The sequence below is a fragment of the Solanum verrucosum genome, unplaced genomic scaffold (genome assembly GCF_900185275.1).
Source record: "Solanum verrucosum unplaced genomic scaffold, falcon-dt-bn FXZP01000699.1, whole genome shotgun sequence".
Classification (NCBI taxonomy): domain Eukaryota; kingdom Viridiplantae; phylum Streptophyta; class Magnoliopsida; order Solanales; family Solanaceae; genus Solanum; species Solanum verrucosum.
The window spans coordinates 179,427-204,956 of NW_026020469.1; the positions used below are offsets into that span (position 1 = coordinate 179,427).

Genomic DNA, 25,530 nt, shown 5'->3' on the forward strand with positions numbered 1-25,530 from the left:
TATTATATTATTGTTGATGATAATATTATCAATATTATTAGCTCAAATTATTCATATGAGAAACTTTTAGGGGAGTAACTGAAGGTAAAAAGTAATAAGTGGCATCATATTTGCAAAAATAGAAGAGCATTAAGGCAGCATCAGATATGAGCCAACACTGATCATCAAGCAAGTCATTTGAAAAATTGATCCAGTTTTCAAAACAAAATAACAAACCTGCTAAGAAGCAACTTTTCCACTACTCATGGAATGTCCAGCCAATGATGCATTTGAGATGCACACGCGACAAACTTTTTCCTGCAAATCTGTAGCATTACTCTACGGGCAGTTATTCCTCTAGTCATGGTGAGGGTAGAAGCCATTTACAGACATTCCACCATCAACACAGATTATCTGACCGGTGATGTAGGAAGATGCAGGCAAACAAAGGAATCCCACAAGAGATGAAACCTCAGATGGTTCTCCCAGGCGCCCCAGTGGAGTGCGGTCATATACTTCTTGTAAATTATCTTTATTATTCAGCACCTGAACATGAAAAAGGATATTTGATGCAGCTACAAATTAGAAACTAAAACATGAAGGGTTAGATGCAGAAACTATTATTTTTTAATAAGAAAATGGAAAAGAAGACAATGTCTAGTTTGATCAGACTAGAAAGCAAGAAATTATAAGGAACTAAAAATGAAGAAGATGACTGAGAGAAAAACTTATGTAGAGTGTGTTTAACTCTATAGAAAAATAGATACAGAAACATACAAGAAATAAACTGAAATAGATCATGGTCCTTTTTTTAGTCATGATGCTAACCATGGTAACACCTCCTAAAATAATTGAAAAGAGAAATATAGGAAACTTAAAACTAGATACTACAGTCCTAAAGTAACTAACTAATACTCCTCCTAGCATTAGGAGCTGCAAATTCCAAGTTTTTGCCTTAGGAACTCTAACTTGTTGATAGGGAGGGATTTCGTAAATACATCTGCTAGTTGATCTTCAAATTTGCAACAAACAAGAATCACTTCTCCGTTTTTCTGCACATACCTCAAGAAAAATAGCTTGATGTTGAAGTGTTTAGTGTTCCCATCGAACACTGGAATATACGAAATAGCTAGTGCATTAACCTTCTGTTCCATATGCAAATCAGAAAATATTTTTCTCAGCCATAAGGTTTGATTTGTTGTTGTGTTGCTGCAATGAATTCAGCCTCTATTGTCAATTGTACCATAATTTCCTGCTTTTTTGAACACCAAGAGAAAATCCCTGATCCCAAACTGAAACAATATCCTAATGTACTTTTCATGTCGTGAATGGATCCAGTCCAATCGCTGTCTGAGAATCCATACAGCTTGAAATTCTCACACTTTTTGAATTTGACACCATATTTGGTAGTACCTTTAATGCGTCCTATGATTCTTTTTCCTGCTTGCAAATGCATTTCAGTAGCACAATGCATAAATCTAGATAAATGCCTTACAACAAATAGAATATCTAGCCTTGTAGCAGTGAGATACATCAAGCATCTAATCAAGCTTCTGAAATTTCCTTCATCAATTTTATCAGTTTCATCCTCTTTGCTTAACTTCTCCTTTGGATTCATTGGTGTGCTTGTTGCCTTGCAATTTCCCATATGGAATTTCTTGAGTATCTCCCCCGGATACTTCTTTTAACGTATAAAAATTTCATCACAGTATTGCTTGATTTCCATTCCCAGAAAGTATGTCATTGGTCCAAGGTCTGTCATCTCAAAGACTTGCACCATTTCCTTCTTAAACTCTTCAACCAGCCACACAATTTTTCCCGTCACCAAGAGATCATCAACATAAAGGGAAACAATGAGAAGATCAATAATTCATTTATGTTTGACATAAAGAGTAACATCAGATACACTTCCTACAAACCCCAAACTCAACAAGTGATCATCAATCCTGCTATACCACACTCTTGGAGCTTGTTTTAAGCTATAAAGAGTCTTTTTAACCAAACATACTTTTTCTTCTTTTCCTTGCTCAACGAAACCCTCGGGCTGCTCTACATAAATTTCTTCCTGCAGTATACCATTTAAAAAAGCATATTTCACATCTAGCTGGAACACTTTCGAGCCCTTTTGTACTACTATTGCTAGCAACAGTCTAATCGTATCCAATCGGGCTACTGGAGCAAGGGTTTTTGAGTAATCAACACCAAATATTTGGGCATATCCCTTGAAAACAAGCCTAGCCTTGTATTTATTGATAGAACTATCAAAACTAAGCTTGGTTCTAAACACCCATTTTAGTCCAATGACCATCCTATCTTTCGGTATGTCAACTAACTCCCAAGTGTTGTTTTTCTTGATCATTAGCATCTCATGCTCCATAGCGTTTCTCCATTTTTTATCTTGAAGTGCTTCCTCATGCCCCGTAGGCTCACAAATTGCCACATTACTATGTTGGTAGTTTCAGAGAGTAGTTTTGTACCTCTAATTGGAGGATCATCCACTAACTCATTTTGCCATTGATCAGATGTTTGCTCCTCTGAAACTTTGACTGAAAGTTGATTGTCCTTCCAGTCCCATTTCTCTTTGTCAAAAAAGTGCACATCTCTACTGACAATCGTCTTCCTTGTTTGTGGGCTATTACTTTGTAGGCCTTGGAGGATAAGCTATAAACCACAAAGATTTCACGAACTGCCTTTTCATCAAGTTTGTCTCTTTTAACTGGCGGCACATGAAAGAAACAAACAAAACCAAATATTTTACTGAAGCTTAGGGATGGTTTGAATCCATTCCAAGCCTTGAATGCAGTTTTATTCTGCAATGCTTTAGTGGGAAGCCAGTTTTGAAGAAATATTGTTATATTAGCTGCCTCAACCCAAAAAAAATTTGACAACTCTTTTTCATGCAACATGCACCGCGTCATCTCCATTATATATCGGTTCCTTCTTTCACTAATTCCATTTTGTTGCGGAGTATATGGAACAGTGAACTGATGAGTAATACCTGCTTCCTCACAAAATTTGTTAAATTCTTTAGAATTACAATCTTTTCCATTGTAAGACCGCAAGGGATTGGGTTCTGCAACCACTTTGATATTCCATCATCTTCTTCAACATCCAGAAAATTCCAACCACTTCTAATTTGTATTTCGTGGGAAAAAATCCAGCAGAATCTTGTATAAGTGTCAATGAATATAACACAGTATGGACTACCATTAAGGGACAGTGTTCTTTGAGGTCCTGCAACATCTGTGTTGATCAGTTGCGACCTTTGAGAAGTCCACCATGTTGCTTTAGGAAATGGCTTCCTATTCTGCTTACCAAATTGACAAGCTTGACAACGTGGTAAATGATCAACTAGGGTTGGTAATCCTCTTGTCATATCTCCATTCTTCAGAAAAAATAATGCTTGTAGATGACAATGGCCAAGTCTCTTGTGCCAGATTTCTGTTACACTTGCCTTCATTGAATAATCTAGTTGCTCTTTCTCTGTTGGATCAAAGGAGAAACTCCTTCCTCTCATCTTCACCTTAAAATTTTCATTTCCAGTAGTGTCGGTGATTTGGCAGTGATGACCTTCGAAGAAAACTCTGATGCCTTTTCAATCAGATGTCCTACACTTGGCAAATTTTGATCAATTTCAGGAACATAAAGAAACTATGAAATTTTCTTTGTGCCAGTGCTTGTATTGATAGTTATGGTTCCAATTCCTTTGACAGGAAGGTTATCTCCATTTCCTTGAAAAGAATCTTGTCATGAGTCATGTGATTAGTGCACCCACTATCAATTAACCAAGAATTTGTTGAGGTCTTGCATGAGAAGCATGTTGCAACAAAAAGATGATCCTCTTCTTCTTGATCAACAACTTGAGCATTTGCTTCCTTTTACAAACCACTGCTTCGTGTCCAAGCTGATTGCATTTCTTGCATTTAGCATCAGGTCTCCTCCAACACTTGAATGGTGGATGACCTTTTCTTCCACAGTGGTGGCAAGGAGGATAAATTTTCTTCGCGCTTCCTCCCTTACTTATGTTGTTGATTGATGTTTCTCCTTCACTCAATGCTTGATTCTTTTTCTTCTTCTGAATTTTGTTTACCTGGTGCTTACTGACAAGAGTCCCTTTTGTTGTAACATCAACTTGATCCATCTGTTTTGTTTGGTTGACGTTTGGAATTTTCTTTTTAAAAAATGAATATTTGATGCAGCTACAAATTTTGACATGATGATGCAAAGTAAATTGTTCTTGTCTTTGCTACCAGCAAAGAGTCGTGTTCTTGACTTTGCTTGAGCTTTTTACATCCACTTTGACCCCACTTCATCAAGTTCAAACTAACCGACTGGTGTCCCTCTCTAGCGAAAGCCTAGCTCAACTTCCTCTGCCAATTTCCTGTGTGACATACACAAACTCTGCCTCTGTCTGCTATCATATTCCTCTTGCCTCGGCAACCATTGAGTGGCTCTCTCCATTCACATGTTAGCAGTGGCTCAGCTTCACTTCGTGGCTTTAGAGTTCAGCTTGAACAAATGACTAGAGAGTTCACCTATCACTGCTCCTCTCCCTTCTTCTGTCTATACCATGACTTGACAATTGAGTTTGCAGTTCATAGTAACTGTGACGGCAACAGCAGGGGAGAAGAGGCACACAAAGCACGAGACCATCACAGAATGACAGCAATCCAGACTAGACATCTCTCGTCTGGTCTGCACTCCACTAGTAATGAGCATATTCTTTCCATGACTACCATTTCTTTTCTTTCTTATAAGGGAAGTAGGATAAGGTGGGCAGTGTGCTGCAATAGTCACATCGACTTTTCAGCCAAAACCAGTGAGTTCCCTTTTTCCTCCCAGAAGTTCAAGCAATCTAAAAGACATTTTCTTTTTATCTTCATTCAAGCCACTATATTCATATGGTACCTAGCGTAATTCTGTGATACCCGTGGGAATCCGGGGCTCTCCAGTTCAGCTAGGTCCATAGTTCCAGAATTTTGTATGCGGATTAAGATCACTAGAAGGAAGTTTTCCAATCATAGATTCAAACCAACTGTCGAATCCTACTACCTGTTCCCCTTATATAATTCTTATATAATACAGCACCTGTATTTCAGAACTTAGTGGACCATTTCTCCACCCCCAAGAACCTACTTTCTTTGTTAAGCTAAACTGATCTTTTTAAGGAAAAAAAACACTCTTTCGGTTCTCAGTTTTGTTTCCTTTTCTCCCCATTTGCAGCAGCGTCAGGGATTTGCATGAAAAAGCATAAGCATTGGGATATAAAAGCATATAAATACTCTTAAATATGAACCTCAACAAAAAGGAAAATAACAAAAATACAACACTCTAATGATGCTGGTATCTTAGACAAAATAGGATGCATGTACTAGAGACCAAAGACAACCTCAGAGAATACCTAAAATACGCAGTTTATCAAAGATAACCATGGATTACTGAAGAGAAGAAAGTATGGAATTCCTTGCTCCACCATGGATGTTTTGATGTACCAAGAGCAACAGCATTACTCCTGATGTTGTCTTTAGCCCACTCGCATGCCAAATATTTTGTAAGTTGATTAATTGCTCCTGTGGACAACATTCAAGTGGAAAAGATGATGACATTTCATCATCGTTTCTCTCTATCAACCATAAAGTCTTGAAAAAAAAAGGGAAGACCATACCTTTTGTTGCTCCTTGTAAAGACATTGATTTCAATGAGACAAAACCTGAGACAGAGGAAGTGAACACAACACTTCCAGCCCCGGGTGCTTTCAGAAGGGTATAGGCCAGCTGACACAGATGGAAAACAGATTCAAAATTTGTTGCCATGAGGCTGGAAAACTCGTCAGCTGTAAAATCCACCATAGCTTTGCGAATATTGGTCCCTGCGTTGTTTATCTACTGAGCAATGAAAGAAAGCCAATTAGTTCATCTATTAGTGCATGCAATCCAGCTAATGAAGCTAGATGCATCATACGTTCAAAGATATTTATTTTAACACTGAGGTGCCACTTGCCAGGTCCAACATTATGAATGATTAGTTAACCAGACGTCATGTATAGCCTCAACCAAATTATCTATGAAAAAAATTGTGTCATCATCAGCCATAATGTACCATCTAGCATTCTTGTTCTCCATCTTGAATGTCTCGTCTACAATGCGAGCCATACATATGGTTTGTTGAATCGGATGTTTATCGTACATTTTGTATCTCGAGGTGTCTTCTGAGATTTGGAAAGGAGGACAAGAAGAGTAAGGCCATGGAAGCAATTGATGATCTTTTGGGAAGTTCTCGGGGAACACGAATCCACGTGTTATGTTTGGTTTCCACCAGGATTCAACATAGGATATTTTGTTCTTCCATGTTCTAGATGAACTTGTTATTCCAAATACTAGATGGCTAATATTGGTAGGAGTATCATCTTGTGTAATGTCATGACCTTTGAAACTCATCAAGTTATTGAATATAGTGATTGAGTTGCAACATGGATGGTTAGATAGCAAAATGTGGATTACATAGATGATTAGTCCTGAAATTAACAATGATTTGCGTAATTTTCCACTTAATAAAACGGATAATTGCATAGAGAGTAAATGGTAATCGATTTAAAGGACATGTTCCTGTGTCGTTGCTCAAGTGTAATGGTCTAGAAGTCCTTGATGTGGGGAACAATGCTATAAATGACACGTTTCCAGCTTGCCTCGGAACTCTTCAAGAGCTGCAGTCCTTATATTAAAGTCGAACAAGTTCCATGGACCTATAAGTATGTGTCAGGCTAAGTTTTGCTTTCCCAAGTTGCGAATTTTTGATCTTTCTCGTAATGAATTCAGTGGCTCACTTCCTGAAAAAGTTTTTGGAAACTTCAAGGCAATGATCAAATTAGATGACGCAGACACGAGAGAGATCAAGTACATGGAATCTAAGTCGAATTTGTCATTTGACACATTGTATGAGGATTCAGTGAGTTTGGTAATCAAGGGGAAGGATATTGAGCTACAAAGAATCAGCACAATTATGACAACCATAGATCTCTCAAGCAACCATTTTGAAGGTGTCATTCCGAAAACACTAAAGGACCTCAACTCACTTTGGCTACTAAATTTATCCCATAACAATCTCATAGGTCATATTCCAATGGAATTGGGGCAATTAAATACACTTGAAGCTTTAGATCTCTCCTGGAATCGGCTCACTGGAAAGATTCCGCAGGAATTGGCAAGAATGAACTTTCTGGCCTTCTTAAACGTCTCTCAAAATCATCTCGTCGGACCAATTCCTCACGGCCTACAGTTCAACACATTTGAAAATGACTCGTATGGCAGCAATCTTGATTTATGTGGTCCTCCTTTATCAAAGAAATGTGAAACAATTGGTTCATCACATGTTCCTCAACCATTGGAGTTTGAAGAAGATGAAGGCAAGTCATATTTTTTTAGTGGATTTACATGGGAACATGGGAATCAGTAGTCATAGGCTACAGTTTTGGACTAGTTGTTGGAACTGTCATGTGGAGTCTCATGTTTAAATATCATAAGCCAAAATGGTTTGTGGAATTTTTTGATGGACTCATGCCTCACAAGAAAAGAAGGCCAAAGAAGAGAGCTCAGAGACGAAGGACTTGATGGAAGATTGAGAGGGCCAAATTGTCTTTGTTTAATTTTGTGGACTAATAAGTGAACTGTTCTGTTTTTGTCTTTTTTTTAATTTTCTATTTGTTGTTTGTATATGTTAGAAACATAATTATTTGTGTGTTATGTTAGTATCAATGGTTATTCAAGTTATGTTAGTTTGTTTCTGTTTCAAATTGACAGAAGTGATCTACATAGCCACTCATTAGCTATGTTACTTAGATTTTTCAAAAATGTCAACGGGTACGTGTTGGATTCTTCAAAAGTTGTGTATTTTTTAAGGAACCAACATGGTTGCGACATCATCATATTTGAGGAGAGTCCGAGCAACATATTTCATTAATACAACATAATTGGAAAAAGCAGTGCAGTAAGCATATAGAGTTTGGTTCATGATTGAAATTAGTTGATATTAGAAAGTTTATATTTGTGAAAATTGATGTAGAAGAATACTCAAAACTACAGAAGTGGCTAATGATTTTGTGGGTACTTCATCTTTCTAGTCATAAAACATCCTTAAAATGTTCTCTAACTCAGTTTCAACTCCCGCGATTTTGATTTTGGTAGAATTTTACATATATTTATACTTCATGACGAAAGTTATGCCTCACGCCATCCAACAACTAATTCATACTGTTTGATTATGAATGAGAGAATTTTGTTTTATTTGGCAAAATGCTCGCTGGAATTGGCTCACTGAAAAGATTCCAAGGGAACTGACAGGACTACAATTCCTGGCAGTTTAAAAACTCTCTCTGAATGTTCTTATCAGACCGATTGCATGTTCCTCGCCCATTGGAGTCCGAAGAAGAAGAAGAGTCGTATTTTGCTAGTGGATTTACGTGGCAATCAGTGGTCATAGTTGTTGTAACTGTCATGTGGAGCCTCATGTTTAAAGTGGTAAGCTAAAATGGTTTGTATAATTTTTTGAAGGCATCATTCCACACAAAAATAGAAGGCGTAAGAAGAGATCTTTGAGATGACGGATTTATTTAATGGAAGATTGGAAGAGCTAACTTGTCAAGTAATATCTTTTTTTTTTTTTAGGAGCTCCCACCCCTTTTGCTCCCTTGGTGACTCGAACTTGCAACCTTCGGGTTGGAAGTGAGGGGTGCTTACCATCCGAGCAACTCCCTCTCATCTTGTCAAGTAATATCCATTGTTGGAATAATCTCATGAATATTATTCTTTAAATTTTAGTTGTTTTACTTAGTCTGAATTTTCTCTTTGTTATTTTCATCTGTTAGATACCTCTGAATTATTTTTAGCATTTGCTTCGACTACTGAATTGAAGTCATATATTAGCTTAGGTACAAATAACATGAAAGTCAAATATATTCTTAATAACAAGCTAAAAGAAAGACATATCTGCATTTGAAGTTCGATTTTCCGTGTTTAAGCAGTTGCTGTAGCAGTGGACTGTTATGTTGGATGAGTAATACAGGAAGATGTTATGTTCCGACATATTCATTCACTTCGACTTAAATGCGTGTTCATCCTTGTAATGAAAATTGAACATGAATGCTCAAGTGATGCCTGAACCTCGAGGAGGTGGCAACTTTGTGATAATGAGTTGATTTTAAGCATCAAAGCATGAGTTGATTAGATCATCACTAGATCTATAAAGGCGAAAGACAGAAAAATGTGATCGTTCAATACAATTAGTCTCTCAGTTTTCTTTGCTTCTGCATCATTTTTTTATTTGATCACTACACCTTTATCTTGAGTCGAGGGTATATGGAAACAGCCTCTCTTCTACTTTGGTTATTTTCCATCTCTTCCTATTTGAACTGTATCATATAGAATGAATTTCCCTCATTAACTTAATGTGAAAAGTCTTGGAAAACAGCACAAGAGACAACTAATCGGAAATTTCTCTGCAGGTGGAATGATCTTCACCAAGTTATTCAAAACATAATAATTAAGCAGGAAATGAAAGACTTAAATCATGTCTTTAATTATTGTTCATTTTTTTCCTCACTTGACTTAGTCAAGCAATAGTTTCTACCATTTGAAATTTCTAAGAAGTTCTGCAGAAAATTTTTCTACATAATGGGACCAATTTCACATCATCTTGCGTAACACACACTGCAGAGATAGTTAATGAATTCGAAATGAACACAACATCTAGAGAAAATTAGAGGACATAGAGAGTATTATTTTGTTAAGTCTTGTCCGTCCTCTAACAAGTCTTGTGAAACACTACAAAATATGAGTAACAAGTTGTTAGAAGTGAGTAGTACTCATCTTGTGATTCAATTGTTCATCAGTCCCGATTCATCATAATCTCTTTTTTCCTCTAGTCTTTGTGGAAATTGGCTTAAAGTCTTACAAGTCATCGTCCGCTAGTTACAATACTGTATCACTTTTTTCCTTAGGTGTAATGGAATATTGATGGATTTTCCCTTATTAACTTAATAATGTGAAAAAATAGTGTACCTAACAAGTTTGAAAATATAGCAGAAGAGATAACTAATCACTCACTCGGATTGACTTTTTCTGATTGTATAGATTTCATAGAAAAATTGCACCAAAATTTATTGTATTTGTACAACTTGGTTTGGCTTGTTTAAAGTGTTCCTTCTTGTCATATGGAAGATGAAATGGAGTAACATCATCATGTCATTATTATTTTCTAAATTGAACTGTCATATTTGTCCTTTTTCCCACCCGTAGTCTTTGTGGAATTGGCTTAAAGACTTTGGTGGAATAGTGACGGAGTTTCCATCAATATTCCTAACAAGTCTTGTGGAAATCATCATCAACATATATATCATATCATATATCATATTTTATATTATAAGTGGGAAGCCTCCAAGTCAAAAGTTGAACCCCTACACTAATTTTTTTCATTAAAAAATATCTTTTACTAACTTTTAAAATCAAATCAATAATGATAATTAAATGACATTTCTCTTTTTTCTTAAATTTTTGACATTTTTTCTTAATCAATCCTTCTATATATATATTAAAAAATCTTACATTTTCTCTAGCTACTTCCGTTTATTTGCATTAAAAAATTTCAATTAGAAGTAAAAACCCCTTTAAGGCATTTTCTTTAAGAGATCACAATAAATATTGGCTCTTCATTATTTTTCTTCAACTCTCAGGCTTTTGCTCTTCTAACTTCCAAACTTTTGGCCTCCCAATCCAACATATCACTACATATACTTATGGCTTCTAAAATCATTTCACTTTTTAGTAAATTTTAATTTTAAAGTTGCTGATTTTTTTCTATTGGGTTGTATCAGGTATTGTTTCATTTGTAATAAATTAAAATTTGTTTGCTTTATTGATTCTTGTAATTTTTCATAAATATTTCTTCTTCTTCCATTGATTATCAGGCTTTCAATAAAGACTCTTTTCTGAGTTGTTTTTTTTTTTTTTCATTTGTTATTGATAAAGTATGTCTCCTTCACGTATGGAATTGATTTAATTTGCGTTTCAGTTGCATTGATATTATTTATTACATAAAGGATAATTTTCTTTTCTATTTTTGCTTGATAAGATATATATAATCTTAATTACTATTCTGAAGAAAAATAATGTTACACCTTGTGCACCAATAATGTCATACGTAGAAGTAAATAAATACAGTATATATACTTTTGTATTATCATTATAACTTTTGTTTTTTTTGGCATAATTATTGTAAATTTTTATTTTATGTTTGTACCATTTGTTAGTAAGGAACAGATGTCTTAGTTGTAAGCAAAAATACTTGGCAGATTTAGATGTTAAAATTTAAATTTTGATACAATTTATATTGTTAAAATTGAAATTTCTATGTTAATTATATATGTCAAAGAACTGAAAGTAAACTCTTTTTTTCATTTCTTCCATTTACGGATGTTGATTTGAATGAGGAATTTAGATATGATTATTTCTTAGGTAAAATTAGTTAAATAAATAACTTTTTTGGTTTAATTTTAAGTAACTTTTTTATTAAAATTTATAATATAATCTGATAAAAATAAAGTAAGAACAAGAGTTGGATCAAATATGTCCGTACTTTGACATGGGTATCATTCAAGTATTTAATCCAAAAGAAAAGATATTTTTCTTTTCTTTTTGATCGTTTTTTGTTATGTCAACACACTGTGTTAATTTATTTATATGTATAACCTATAATAAGTGAATATCTACTTTTTTGTAGCTTCTATTTTATAAAAGTGAAATTTGTGATTTAATATTATGTCAAACAATTGAAATTAATATATTTAATCTTCATTGCGGTTCTTTTATTTTCAAAAATTAATTAGAATAAGAAAACCATTTCCATAAGTTAATTGTAATATAAATAGGAGATTATTTTGATAATTGAGTCTTGTGTGCTATAAAGTACTTTATTGTTTAGTTATCTACCGTTTCACTTTTATAATATTTTTATATTTGTTGAATATAAAATTTTCACATTTAGATATTATTTAAGTTTTTTTGGTCAATAGTACGATGACAGGTTCATTTTATTGCTTTTTCACATTAATTGAGTTGATGTTACAAATATTTTTTAAGTTAAAAGTGGAAGCTTTTAAATTCAAAGTTGAATTACGAAAATACCTTTCTCTATTTTTTTTAATTAAAAAAAGTACTTTTTGCTAACTTTTATGATAAAATCAATAATGACATTAGAAAGTTTATCTTAAAATACTGAACTTTATTATATGTTTTGAAAATAAAACTGTAATGACACTTCCGCAAATTATAAAAAGAGTTTTTCTAACTATTTTATATAATTTATTTTTACAAAATTTCTTACATTACATGGACTCAATGGACCAACTTGGTGGGACACAATAATATAAAGATATTAGAAACATGAGTTGGGACTGTATAAATTTAATATAATAATAGGAGTCAAATGTGCAACCCACGTTCCCAAGACTAGTATTATTATAAGTGGGAAGCTCCAAACCTCAAAGTTGGATTACTATTTTGTCCTTCATTTAAATATTATTTTTTTATGTACAAAATAAAAAATATATTCTAATAACTAAATACAAAACTAGATATAAATGGGAGCAGTTTTAAGGTATTCAAATGTGCATTATATTATGTAATAAAGATATTGGAAGATAGAAAGTCATTCAAATAGATAAAATAGCTTGAGTAAGTTGCTAGCAGAAGTCCAAACATTTCAAAACTGAAGAGTTATCTTGATGACACGTATTTCACATTATTATTGCCAACTTCAATGTAATTGTTAACAATTATATATATGGGGATGTTCATGGATTATTTCATAAGCATAGTTTGTGAAACATTGAATGCAAGGAGGGAGTGAAGCCACTCAAAAATTATTTTTCCATGCTCTCTTTGATCAGTAAGTTTAATAAAAAAAAAATATGTTGCTTCTATTTCATTAAATAAACATTTCATATTTATTTTTTGAATTTTTGACAAGAAAGCATTTTTCACATGTATTCACCCCTCTTGAAATGTGTATGCATTTTTACTTATGAATCATGATTCGAAATACGAAGGTTAAATTATCTAATTATTTTATATCATTTCATGAATTCAATTAGAATATTTTTAAATTCTTTAAAATAAATTTTACATATTTATAAATTACAATCAAAAGTGAAAGGAAACTCACTTTTAATTATTCTGTGTTTGTAGATAATCCTTTTATTTATTTTCTTTTTATGAATGAAAATGTGGAAATAAGAAAGAAAACAATAAAAATAAAATGGAGGGAACATAAACGAAAGGGGAAGACAAGAATTAAGGCAAATGATACAAAATAGTAATGTTAGGGGAAAATAATAATAAAGTAAGAGACAAAAAAGGATAAAAAAAAAATATATATGATAAGAAGTACGAAAAATAACCATGACCAAACTATTGTAATTTTTTGTTCATGCTACAAAGGAGAATAAGCACACTATGTCATGTGAATGTAATATGGAGACAACATATATACTTGTTACAAGTACATATTGTAATGCAAACTTTGGTTCAAATTGCAGGTTTCGACCTAATAACATAAAAAGGTAAATTATTTATCACATTAAATTTTGTTGTCCAAATTTGGAAGAATACCGGAATATCTAATTATTTGACATTTATATTTTACAATAAAGAAGTCATTTATATAGGTTGATTGTTCATTTATTTTATTTATATTTTTTCGTTAAATCATTTGTGAAATTCATCACAATATGATTTTAATATAACTCCTACCACATATAATATTTTTATGGGACTCACGTGCAAAGCACGTGTCCATGTCTAGTTCTTGAAAAAGTATCAACAATAATTACTTCCTAATTATATATTTTTTTTAAAGTGAGTCAATTGGGATGACTCAAATGCAACTTCATGAAATATCCAGTTTATGCATTACGATCGTCATTGTTCTTAATCAAAAATAATTTTAGAAAAATCTTATATGGCTAAAATTCTTGTGAACAATTAAGATATATGTCATATGTGAAGTTGAATGTTTTATAATTTGAAAAAAAAAAAGATAATTTTTTTTTAATGATTAATTATTTTACAACAAAGAGATCAATCCATAATAAGAAGGAAATATATATGTATTTAGGAAAAAATGTTATGATCGAAGTATGTAAAAGGGTAAAATAAATCGATGATAAGCTTATACAATCAGTCATTTGAATTTCTTGAGTTGCACATAACAATGCCAAATTTTGGGTACTTTATTTTATAAATTTAGTAAAATATTTTAACCCAGAATGTCCATATATCACTAAAAGCTAAACTTCCAGATGTTTTTAATCACATTAATATTTCATCTTATATCCATTTTCTTCCACTACGTAATGTTTTACACTGTGAGTTTCTCAATTTTTTCAATCTTTTACATGATTTTTTAATTCTTCTTTTAAATATAATTATTTTTTTCAAGTTCAATGAGTTTTTAAGCGACCGCGCAAAACGCGGATAAGTTTCCTAGTATATAAATAAGTGTCAAAAAACATGTCTAAACTATTCCTTTTTTGAAATATACATACAACTTTTTAAAAAGGTTTCATCCATTAGTATGGGGTACATTCGTAAAACGCGTGCCTAGAGATTAGTGTGTGTATATATATATATATATATATATGGATAATGCTGTTTGATTTGTAAGAAGAAAACGTCCGTCCTGTTATTTGGTGAATACAAAACGAGAAGATGGTGAGTCTCTTTTTCTTTTATTCATTTCTTTGTTTATTGTTGCTAATAAGTCCATGTTTTTCTTCTTCCTTTGAGCATCGATCATCTTTGCTCTCCCACGGAAGCTTATGCTTTGCTTCAGTTCAAATTTCCGACAACTTTTGTTGTTGGGATTATGAATCCAGGCATTATGATTACCCAAGAACAAAGTCTTGGAATGAGAGTAGGGATTGCTGCACTTGGGATGGAGTCACTTGTCACATGTTATCGGGTTGGACCTTAGTTGCAGTCAGCTTGTGGAAGTATTCATCCCAACAGCAGCCTCTTCCTCTTCCAACTTCATCATCTCCACACACTAAACCTTGCTTACAATGACTTTAATCCTTCTTCGATCCCACGTAACATTGGCCGATTGAGGAATCTCAACCTTTCATGGTCTTCCTTTAATTTGATGGAAAAATCCCAACAGAAATCTCATATCTTTCCAATTTGGTTTCACTTCATCTTTCTGGTTATGATTTACAACTTGATGAGAGAACATTTGAAACAATGCTTCACAAATCTGGAGTTACTAGCTCTCCCTCATCTCCGATACCTGTAAATATTTCTTCTTCCTCCTTAAGGTACATGGATCTTACGGTAACCAATTTGCGAGGTGTTCTCACAGAAAGCTTTTTCCTTCAGCCAAACTTGGAGAATCTCAAATTGGGTGATAACCGTCTTCTCAAAGGAGTTTTACCAAAGATCCACCTGAGCAACACTCTGTTAAAGTTGGATATTTCATTCACACGAATATCCGGTGAGCTACCTGATTCAATTGGCACCTTGAATTACTTGAACCTCCATGGATGTCAATTCATTCCTGATTCCATTGGCAACCTAACCCAAATTAGGGAGCTGTGGTTTTGGGGTAATCATTTCACTGGCCATATTCCTTCAACAATCTCTAAATTGAAGCACCTCACACGTATAGATCTTCCGTCCAACTCATTTTCAGGTGAAATTCCCGACGTTTTCTCTAACCTCCAACAGCTACGTTATTTTGATCTTTCTGATCATAACAGATTCATCGGTCCATTCCCCTCTTCAATTTTAAGTTTGACAAATCTTTAATACTTAAAATTGTCGAGGAATTCCCTATCTGACCCACTACCTAGCAACGCAAGCATGCTTCCAAAGCTAACCTACCTTGATTTATCATACAACTCACTTAATGGTACCATACCATCTTGGGTGTTTAGCCTACCGTTGCTATCTTCACTGTCCTTCCAACATAACCGATTAAGAGGACTAGCCGATGAAGTGATCAAAACAAACCCAACAGTAAAAGACCTGCATTTAAGCAATAATCAACGTCTCAGTGGTTCTTTTCCTCAATCACTTGTGAATCTCACAAACCTTTCTACCCTTGACATTTCAACAAATAACATCACCATTGATGAGGGAATGAATATCACCTTTCCTAGCCTACAAGCTTTGCAGTTATCATCTTGTGAACTGAAGGATTTTCCACACTTCTTGACAAATATAAAGACACTTCGGTACTTGTATATTTCTAACAATAAGATTTGTGGTCAAATTCCTGACTGGTTTAGCGGCATGAGGTGGGACAACTTGTGGTCCCTAAATATTTCACATAATATTTTGACAGGTTACCTACCACAATTGCATTTCCATAATCTAGGGTATCTTGATCTTAAATTTAACTCCCTTTAGGGTCCACTACCTTCATCTATTTGTAACATGAGTTTGCTTTCCTTATTAGATTTATCACGCAACAACTTTAGTAACTTGATTCCAAGTTGCTTGGGAAGCATGGATAATCTAACGGTGCTGGATTTAAGAAGGAACAATTTCACTGGGACCCATTGTGTGCACAGAGCACTTCACTCAGTACCATTGTCATAAATGTCAATCGATTTGAAGGACATGTTCTGTGTCTTTGCTCAAATGTCATAGTTTAAAAGTCCTTGATGTGGGGAACAACGCTATAAATGACACGTTTCCAGCTTGGCTCGGAAGTCTTCAAGAGCTGCAGATCCTTGTATTAAAGTCGAACAAGTTCCATGGACCTATAAGTACGTGTTAGACTAAGTTTTGCTTTCCCAAGTTGCGAATTTTAGATCTTTCTCGTAATGAATTCAGTGGCTCACTTCCTGCAAAAGTTTTTGGAAACCTCAAGGCAATGATTGAATTAGAGGGTGAAGACACGGGAGAGATCAAGTACATGGAACCATCTAAGGTGTCACCTAACACATTGTATGAGGATTCCGTGAATTTGGTAATCAAAGGAAACGATAGTGAGCTAGAAAGAATCAGCACAATCATGACAACCATAGATCTCTCAAGCAACCATTTTGAAGGTGTCATTCCAAAAACACTAAAGAATCTTGGCTCACTTTGGCAACTCAATTTATCCATAACAATCTCAAAGGTCATATTCCAATGCAATTGAGGAAATTGAATAAGCTTGAAGCTTTAGATCTCTCCTGGAATCGGCTCACTGGAAAGATTCCGCAGGAATTGACAAGAATGAACTTTCTGGCATTCTTAAACCTCTCTCAAAATCATCTCGTCGGACCAATTCCTCAAGGTCCACAATTCAACACATTTGGAAATGACTCATATGGCGGCAACCTTGATTTATGTGGTCTTCCTTTATCAAAGCAATGTGGAACGAGTGATTCATCACATGTTCCTCAACCATTGGAGTCCACAGAAGAAGGCGAATCATATTTTTTAGTGGATTTACCTGGGAATCAGTTGTAATAGGCTACAGTTTTGGACTTGTCATGTGGAGCCTCATGTTTAAATATCGTAAGCCAAAATGGTTTGTGGAATTTTTTGAAGGCATTTTTCCCAAGAAAATGAGAAGGCCAAAGAAGAGAGCTTGGAGACAACGGACTTGATGGATAAATTGAAAGAGTGAACTTTTCTGTTTTTTCTCTTTTTAATTATCTGTTTGTTGTTTGTAGCACTATAATTGTATGTGCTATTTTAGCATTGATGTTTTTTTCAAGTTAAGTTATTCTGTTTCAGTTAATAACCTCTTTTTCCTTTCCGTCTCTTTATACCAATGTGATTTAATTCCAGGTACATATATCAATCACGTCTTCCATGATTCTTAGATCCAGAGGTAGCACCGGTCCATCATTAGCAACATCCCTTCCTCTCGTACCCGGCCTAGACCAGCCGATTAGCACATGATCATCTACAAGAATAGGAGTATTAGGAAAATAGAAGCATGGAATATAAAGAGTAGCAGTGCTTATTCAGCTAGTATTGTAGCTTATCGTAATCACTAGTAATTGATGAATCACACTTCAAGCATATCATGAAGTTAGACTTGACAGTGATGCTATATAAACTTTAAGTTGTGAATCAGATCATCAATAGCCTGTCCTGCAAATTACATTTCTCACTTCTGAATAAGGAGTAGTATCTGAATCTTGCATAATATAACCTGCTTTTACAAGAGGCTTTCGTGTATTGAAATTTTTATAGCTATTATCTAGATGAAACTTCATCTAGATAATGTAAAAACTGACTTTGGTTAGTCTTTGCGGAACTTTGCTTAAAGACTTAGAAGTCATCGTCTGATAGTTACAGTAAAGTACCCCTTTTTTCTTTGTTGCTTAATTAAATACGAGACGGTCCTATGAAGAATGGGGTCCAAGAATAATGGAGTTTCCCTCATTAACTTAATGTGAAAACTCATGTGTACCTAACAAGTTTGAAAACAGCACAAGAGACAACTAATCAGACACCAACTCGGAAATTTCTCATAATAGCTTTACGAACGCGTTGTATAATCCAATGTTTTTTTGAGCTATTGACTTAGTACAACACAACAGGAAAAGGCTGCATCCACCTTTGGGGCTCATGTTGTTCATGGGTTATTTATCGGTCTAGACATTAGTGGTAGTTATCTTCACGGAACTATAGAGAATAGCAGAAGAAAAGTATAATCTAGGAACCTTCTGCTAGCCTAAGATTGTTAACTATATAAGATCGGAAGATTCAACTTATAAAGAAGAGGAAGCTAGAAAGGAGAACTTGTTTATGGAAGAAGACTCTTTTATTTAGGTTGTAATTGAGTTATATACGAATGACTAAGGTCACCCCTATTTATACTTATGTGGGGATGGTTCTAGACATCACAAGATCTAAACTATTCTATCATTTACTGCAAATATCTCTCTAGAATATCTACACATTTCTTAGACACAACTACAAGAAAATTCTAGTAACTTTATATTCTACCCTAGAATATCTAGATATTTCTTTAAGATAATTATTCTAGACACTACACTAGACTATTCTAGAAACCATACTAGAAAATTAAAATCTATGATATTCCGAAAAATCAACTTTATATTTTCACAGGGACTATTCATCCCAACAGCAGCTTCTTCCAACTCTATCATCTTGAATCACTAAACCTTGCTCGCAATGACTTCCAAGTGCTACCTGACTTGGATCTTTCTTTTTTTTCACTTGACTTAGTCAAGCAATGGTTTCTCTCATTGGAAATCTGTTACAACTTCTGCAGAAATATTTTCTACAGTGAGTGTTACGTTGTAACATCCGGCAATATGAAATAATTGAAGAGGCTTAGAATTGGAAATTTTCATTTTTGGAAAGAATTTAAAGTTTTGGAAATTTTGGCTAAGTATGGAAAATGTGAAATTTTGGCCAACTTTGAACAGCCATAAATTCTAGCCCAGGATGAGTTAGGTGGAATTCCAGTTATGGTTGCAAAGTTGGTGGAACGACCTTTCCAACGCCACCGAGTTTGCTCGATTCCGAGTACGTATGAGGGAGTTATGACCTTTGAAAGTTGGGCAGTTGACAAGGAAATCCGTCCGGGAATCATTAAGGGCATTTTAGTCTTTTCCCTAGCCAATTCTTTTGAGCTCATATTGTTGTATTAGGATGATCTTTGGATCATTTTTGTCCCATTTTTTTTTGAAAGAGAAAGAGTTAGGGTTCTTGAGATTGAAGAAGAGAAGAAGGAGAAGAAGAAGAAGAGAAGAAAGAGGAGATTTGTCAAGACCATTGTGGATTTTCGTCGGGGGTGATCCCTATCAAGGTATGTGAGTTTTTCGTGTGGGTTGATCCTTTCCCTCACACACACCAAGTTTATTCTATGCTTTGAGAAAAGATTGGGAATTGTTGATGAAGTGTCGAAGTTGTTAGTTGTTGTTGAGGTTGTTGAAGTTATTGTTCGTTGTGAGGCTTGATTGGGTTGTGCATTAAGTTGAAACCTTTTGTATGTTGAGGGGATTATGATTCTAAGAGCTATGACCCTTTTAAAGGTTGATCCACCATCGATTTGCAAAAATTTATGGGCTGTCTATCCCCATCTACGGGACTGACCTACGGACCGTAGATCGATCGACGGTCCGTACTGGTCAACCGTCAATCGGAACAGAAGTTGGTTTTTGGGGCATCGATCTACGGTCACGACCTACGGTCCGTGGCCTGACCTACGGACCGTAGGTCAACACTTGGTCTTTTTCTTAAATGAATTCTGGGGAAAATCTCTGACGCAATCTACGGACCTGCAGTACGGACCGTAAGTCCATCTACGGTCCGTCGATGGCGTCCGTAAGTCCTATCTGTGTCACCAGAAATCTGAAGTCTCAGCCAAGTTTCCCCTCTTCTTTTCTCACTTTCTCATGCATGTTCCAAAGTAATTCACCTATGTTTTATAGTTGTTTTCGACGTTCCAAAGTGCGTCTAAGCGTTCAAGAATCCTTCCATAACCTGTGATCGAACACCTTGAATTCATAATTCCGATTCAAGGAAAGATAGTTCCAAGTCAAGTGAAGTTTCAAGTCGAGTAAGAGTCTTAGTTTCAAGCTAAGTCATGAGTTCAAAGTTGAGTTCTCTTTTAAAATAAAAAAAAATAAAAAAGAGAAAGCTATTAGGGAACTAAGTAATCCCAAAGGAGGTTGTAAATGATATTATATTTGAATAAGAAGGGAATCATGTTTTCTTTCCCCAAAGGAGCCTTTGGGCTAAAGTTTTGAGTAATTATCTCAATCAAAGAAAGGAGTTATTTTAAAAGCATGAGCCAAAGTATTTTTGGGAGTAGTATTGAGCACCGAATTGGGGACACGAGTTCATATTAACTCAACTCCCCATAAGAACCATGCACCAACATGGGACTTGTCGTATCATCCTTTTTAGATGATCACGTAAGATTAGGCTAGTGGATCCACTAAGCAAAAGTAAGGTCCTATATCGATGGCAAGGTATAGGATGGTCCTTTGGCAACGTGAGGTAAAACGTTGTATCATCACTAAGGCTCGTAGTGGTGGTTGTCGGTTAAAGAACCTCCCACAAAAGCTGTATTATATTTATAAAACCAAAGTGGAGTTTGTTGTCATTTTATCCTTAACGATCTAAGTCGTTTACATTCTTTTACAAGTTTTATATGTGTGGCTCGTGTCTTATTGCTTTACTTTGAGTCCAGTTATGTATATGAGTCGTTCAGAGTCAAGGTAAGTGATCTCTTGTCCTCCTTTCAAGCTTAAGTTGTGGTTCCGCTTTTCCAGCTCACATATTCGTACATTCCATGTACTGATGCCAGTTGGCCTGCATCGTCTTATGATGCAGATACAGGTACCCCGGATCAGCATCCTGCACGTCGTTGATCCAGCTGAGCACTCCAGAGTCTGTGGTGAGCCTCCTTGCGTTCCGGAGGACTCAATTATTTTGTGTACTTAGTTTTGTTCTAGAAGGATGTTGCGGGGTCTGTCCCCACATCCATCTCAGTATATTAGAGGCTTCAATAGACAGTCAGTCAGTTATTTTTGAGTCTCTCATCCATGTATATGTATATATATATATATATATATATGTAAATATTCTATTTTGAGGCTCGAGTTGCCCTTTGGGCCATATTTTATTAGTTAAGTTGTTCATGTCTTTGTATGACGTTGAGTTATTCTGTTGAGTTAGGTTTCCGCTGAGTTAAGAAAGCCAGGCCAAGGGTTCGCCTGGGGCCAGCAATGGTCTCCAGGTGCCGGTCCCGCCCAGGGTGTAGGCTCGGGGCGTGACATACGTACGGGACTAATTTCACATCATCTTGTGTAACACACACTGCAGAAATAGTTAATGACCTCGAAATGAACAACAACATCTAGAGAAAATGTGGACATAGGGGGTACTATTTTGTTAAGTCTTCTTCTCCGTCCTCCAAAAAGTCTTGTGGAACACTACAAAATATGAAGTAACAAGTCGTTAGAAGTAACTAGTACTCATCCATGGAGCACAAAGTTGTGTAGTTAGTGATGCCAAGGTTGTATTAGTTTCTGTCCATTTATGCCAAATTTGGACAAAATGAATATTGTATAATTGGTACTATCAAACAAGATTTGAAGACTTTACTCTTTCTGGAAAATGACTTAACACTTTGGACAACTTTTTTGCAATCACAAATTAGTTAGTGGTAGATGTGGGGGCAAATACCCCATTTTATTTGTCTGGATATGTTTCTTCTCTTTTTCTATTCACACTTTTTACAGTAAAGATGAAAAAGAGAAAATAATTTATGTGTGAAAAAATTAAATATACCACAACATGATTTTCTTTAAAATAAAAAAAGTAACTTTTGTAAAAGTAGGGATATATGTGAAGCCACTTTTGTAACAACGGGTATATTAACTCTAAAATGACAAAGTTGAGGGATATATCATGCTATTTTCCTTAATGTGCCTTGCAATGATAACAATATCGGTTGAATAGGCTACAGTTCACTACAATTCTACAACAAAAACAGCTTTTTTTTTATGTAGTGTCGATCACTACACCTTTATCTTGAGTCGAGGGTCTACGAAAACAGCCTCTCTACTACTTTGGTTATTCTCCATCTCTTTATGTTTGAACTGTATCATATAGATGGAGTTTCCCTCATTAACTAAATGTGAAAAGTCTTGGAAAACATCACAAGAGACAACTAATCAGAAATTTCTCATAAAATTATTCAAAACATGCTAATTATGCAGGAAATTAAGACACATCAAACAAAAATTTGAATAAAAAGCAAATAAAAGAATAACAATAAAATTCCACACTGTAGTATTGTTCATTTTTTCCTCACTTGACTTGGTCAAGAAATAGTGTCTGTCATTGGAAATTTCTTAGAAGTTCTGCAGAATTTTTTTCCACATAATGGGACCAATTTCACATCATCTTTGCCTAACACACTGCAGCGATACTTAATGACCTCAAAATGAACACAACATCTAGAGAAAATTAGGATATAGAGAGTATTATTTTGTTAAGTCTTCTCCGTCCTCTAATAAGTCTTGTGGAACACTACAAAATATGAGTAACAAGTTTTTAGAAGTGACTAGTACTCATTCATGGACCACAAGTTTTGTAGTTAGAAACTAGTGTATATATGTGTGGATAATGCTAGTTGATTTGTAAGAAGAGAACAAACATACTGTTATTTGCTGAAAACAAACAAACAAAAAATGGTCATGAGTCTGTTTTTCTTTTATTCATTTCTCTATTTTGTGTTGCTAATAAGTCTATGTTTTTCTTCATCCTTTGAGCATCATCTTTGCTTCAGTTTAAGCAACACTTTGAGATTATATCCTATGCTAGTTACAACTGTGATAGAGCGTCTTTCCCCAAAACAAAGTCTTGGAATGAGAGTAGAGATTGCTGCACTTGGGACGGGGTCACTTGTGACATGTTAACCGGTCATGTTATCTCCTTGGACCTTAGTTGTAGTCAGCTTTTTGGCAATTTTCATCCCAACAGCAGCCTCTTCCAACTTCATCATCTCCACACACTAAACCTTGATAACAATTACTTCACTTATTCTTCAATCCCACATAACATTGGCCGATTGACGAATTTGAGGCATCTCAATCTTTCTGATGCTTCTTTCTAGGGAAAATCCCAACGGAAATCTCATACCTTTCCAATTTGGTTTCACTTGATCTTTCTGTGTATGGATTACAACTTGATGAGAGAACATTTGAAACAATGCTTCACAACTTCACAAATCTGGAGCTACTTTCTCTCTTTAATGTCAACATCTCATCTCCGATACCTGTGAATATTTCTTCCTCCCTAAGGTACCTGGATCTTGGTTATACTAATCTGTGAGGTGTTCTCACAGAGAGCTTTTTCCTTCCGCCAAACAGCTTGGAAACGCTCAAATTGAGTGGTAATCATCTTCTCAAAGGAGTTTTTCCAAAGATCCCTGTTAATGGAGTTGGATATTTCATCCACAGGCATCTCTGGTGAGCTGCCTCATTCAATTGGAACCTTCAGTTCCTTGAATCACTTGAACCTCTATGGATGTCAATTCTCTGGTTCCATTCCTGATTCCATAGGCAACCTAACACAAATTACGGAGTTGGATTTATCTCTTAATCATTTCACTGGCCATATTCCTTCCACAATCTCTAAATTGAAGCATCTCACAATTTTGGTCTTACGTCCAATTCCTTTTCAGGTGAAATATCCTGATGTTTTCTCTAACCTCCAAAAGCTACGTTATATAGATTTTTTTAATAACAGGTTCAACGGTCCATTTCCCGCTTCAATTTTAAGTTTGACACATCTTGAATACTTAGGATTGTCGAGTAATTCCCTATCTGGCCCACTGCCTAGCAAAGCAAGCATGCTTCAAAAGCTATCCGAACTGGATTTGTCTGACAACTTGCTGAATGGTACCATACCATCTTGGGTGTTTAACATCCCTTTGGTAGATTCATTGTGGCTCCATAATAATCAATTTAGCGGACTAGCTGATGAGATCAAAACAAACCCAACATTACAACTCCTGTATTTAAATAATAATCAACTCAGCGGTTCTTTTACTCAATCATTTGTGAATCTCACAAACCTTTCTACCCTTGACCTTTCATCAAATAACATCACCATTGATGAGGGAATAAATATCACCTTTCCTATCCTAGAAGTTTTGCTCTTATCATCTTGTGAACTGAAGGATTTTCCACACTTCTTGAGAAATGTAAAGACAATTCAGTACTTGGATATTTCTAACAATAAGATTTGTGGTCAAATCCCTAACTGGTTTAGCGGTATGAGGTGGGACTCGTTGCAGTTCCTAAACCTTTCTCATAATTCATTAACAGGCCACCTACCACAATTTCGTTACGATAACCTACAGTATCTTTATCTGAAATTTAACTCCCTTCAGGGTCCACTAGCTTTATCCATTTGTAACATGAGTTCGCTTATCTTATTAGATTTATCACACAACTACCTCAGTGACTCAGTTCCACATTGCTTGGGAAGCATGGCTAGTCTAACGGTGCTAGACTTAAGAAGGAGCAATTTCACAGGGAGTCTTCCACCATTTTGTGCACAGAGCACTTCATTGAGTACCATTGTCGTAAATGGTAATCGATTTGAAGGACCTGTTCCTGTGTCGTTGCTCAATTGTAATGGTCTAGAAGTCCTTGATGTGGGGAACAATGCTATAAATGACACGTATCCAGCTTGGCTCGGAATTCTTCAAGAGCTGCAGGTCCTTATATTAAAGTCAAACAAGTTCCATGGACCTATAAGTACGTGTCAGACTAAGTTTTGCTTTCCCAAGTTGCGAATTTTTGATCTTTCTCGTAATGATTTCAGTGGCTCACTTCCTGCAAAAGTTTTTGGAAACTTCAAGGCAATGATCAAATTAGATGACGAAGACACAAAAGAGATCAAGTACATGAAACCATCTGAGAAGTCAATATACATATCGTATGAGGATTCAGTGAGCTTGGTAATCAAAGGGCAGGATATTGAGCTACAAAGAATCAGCACAATT

The 25,530-nt window shown here is 35.1% G+C and overlaps 1 protein-coding gene across 1 annotated transcript; it reads left to right on the forward strand.

The window, feature by feature from the left end:
- The first annotated feature begins 6,729 nt into the window (after positions 1–6,729).
- On the forward strand, positions 6,730–15,000 carry LOC125809007 (receptor-like protein 9DC3). The gene is made up of 3 exons (XM_049488685.1): positions 6,730–7,381; positions 8,365–8,492; positions 14,860–15,000. The coding sequence occupies exons 1-3, from the start codon at positions 6,730–6,732 to the stop codon at positions 14,998–15,000; spliced, it is 921 nt and encodes a 306-aa protein (XP_049344642.1).
- Positions 15,001–25,530: the final 10,530 nt, after the last annotated feature.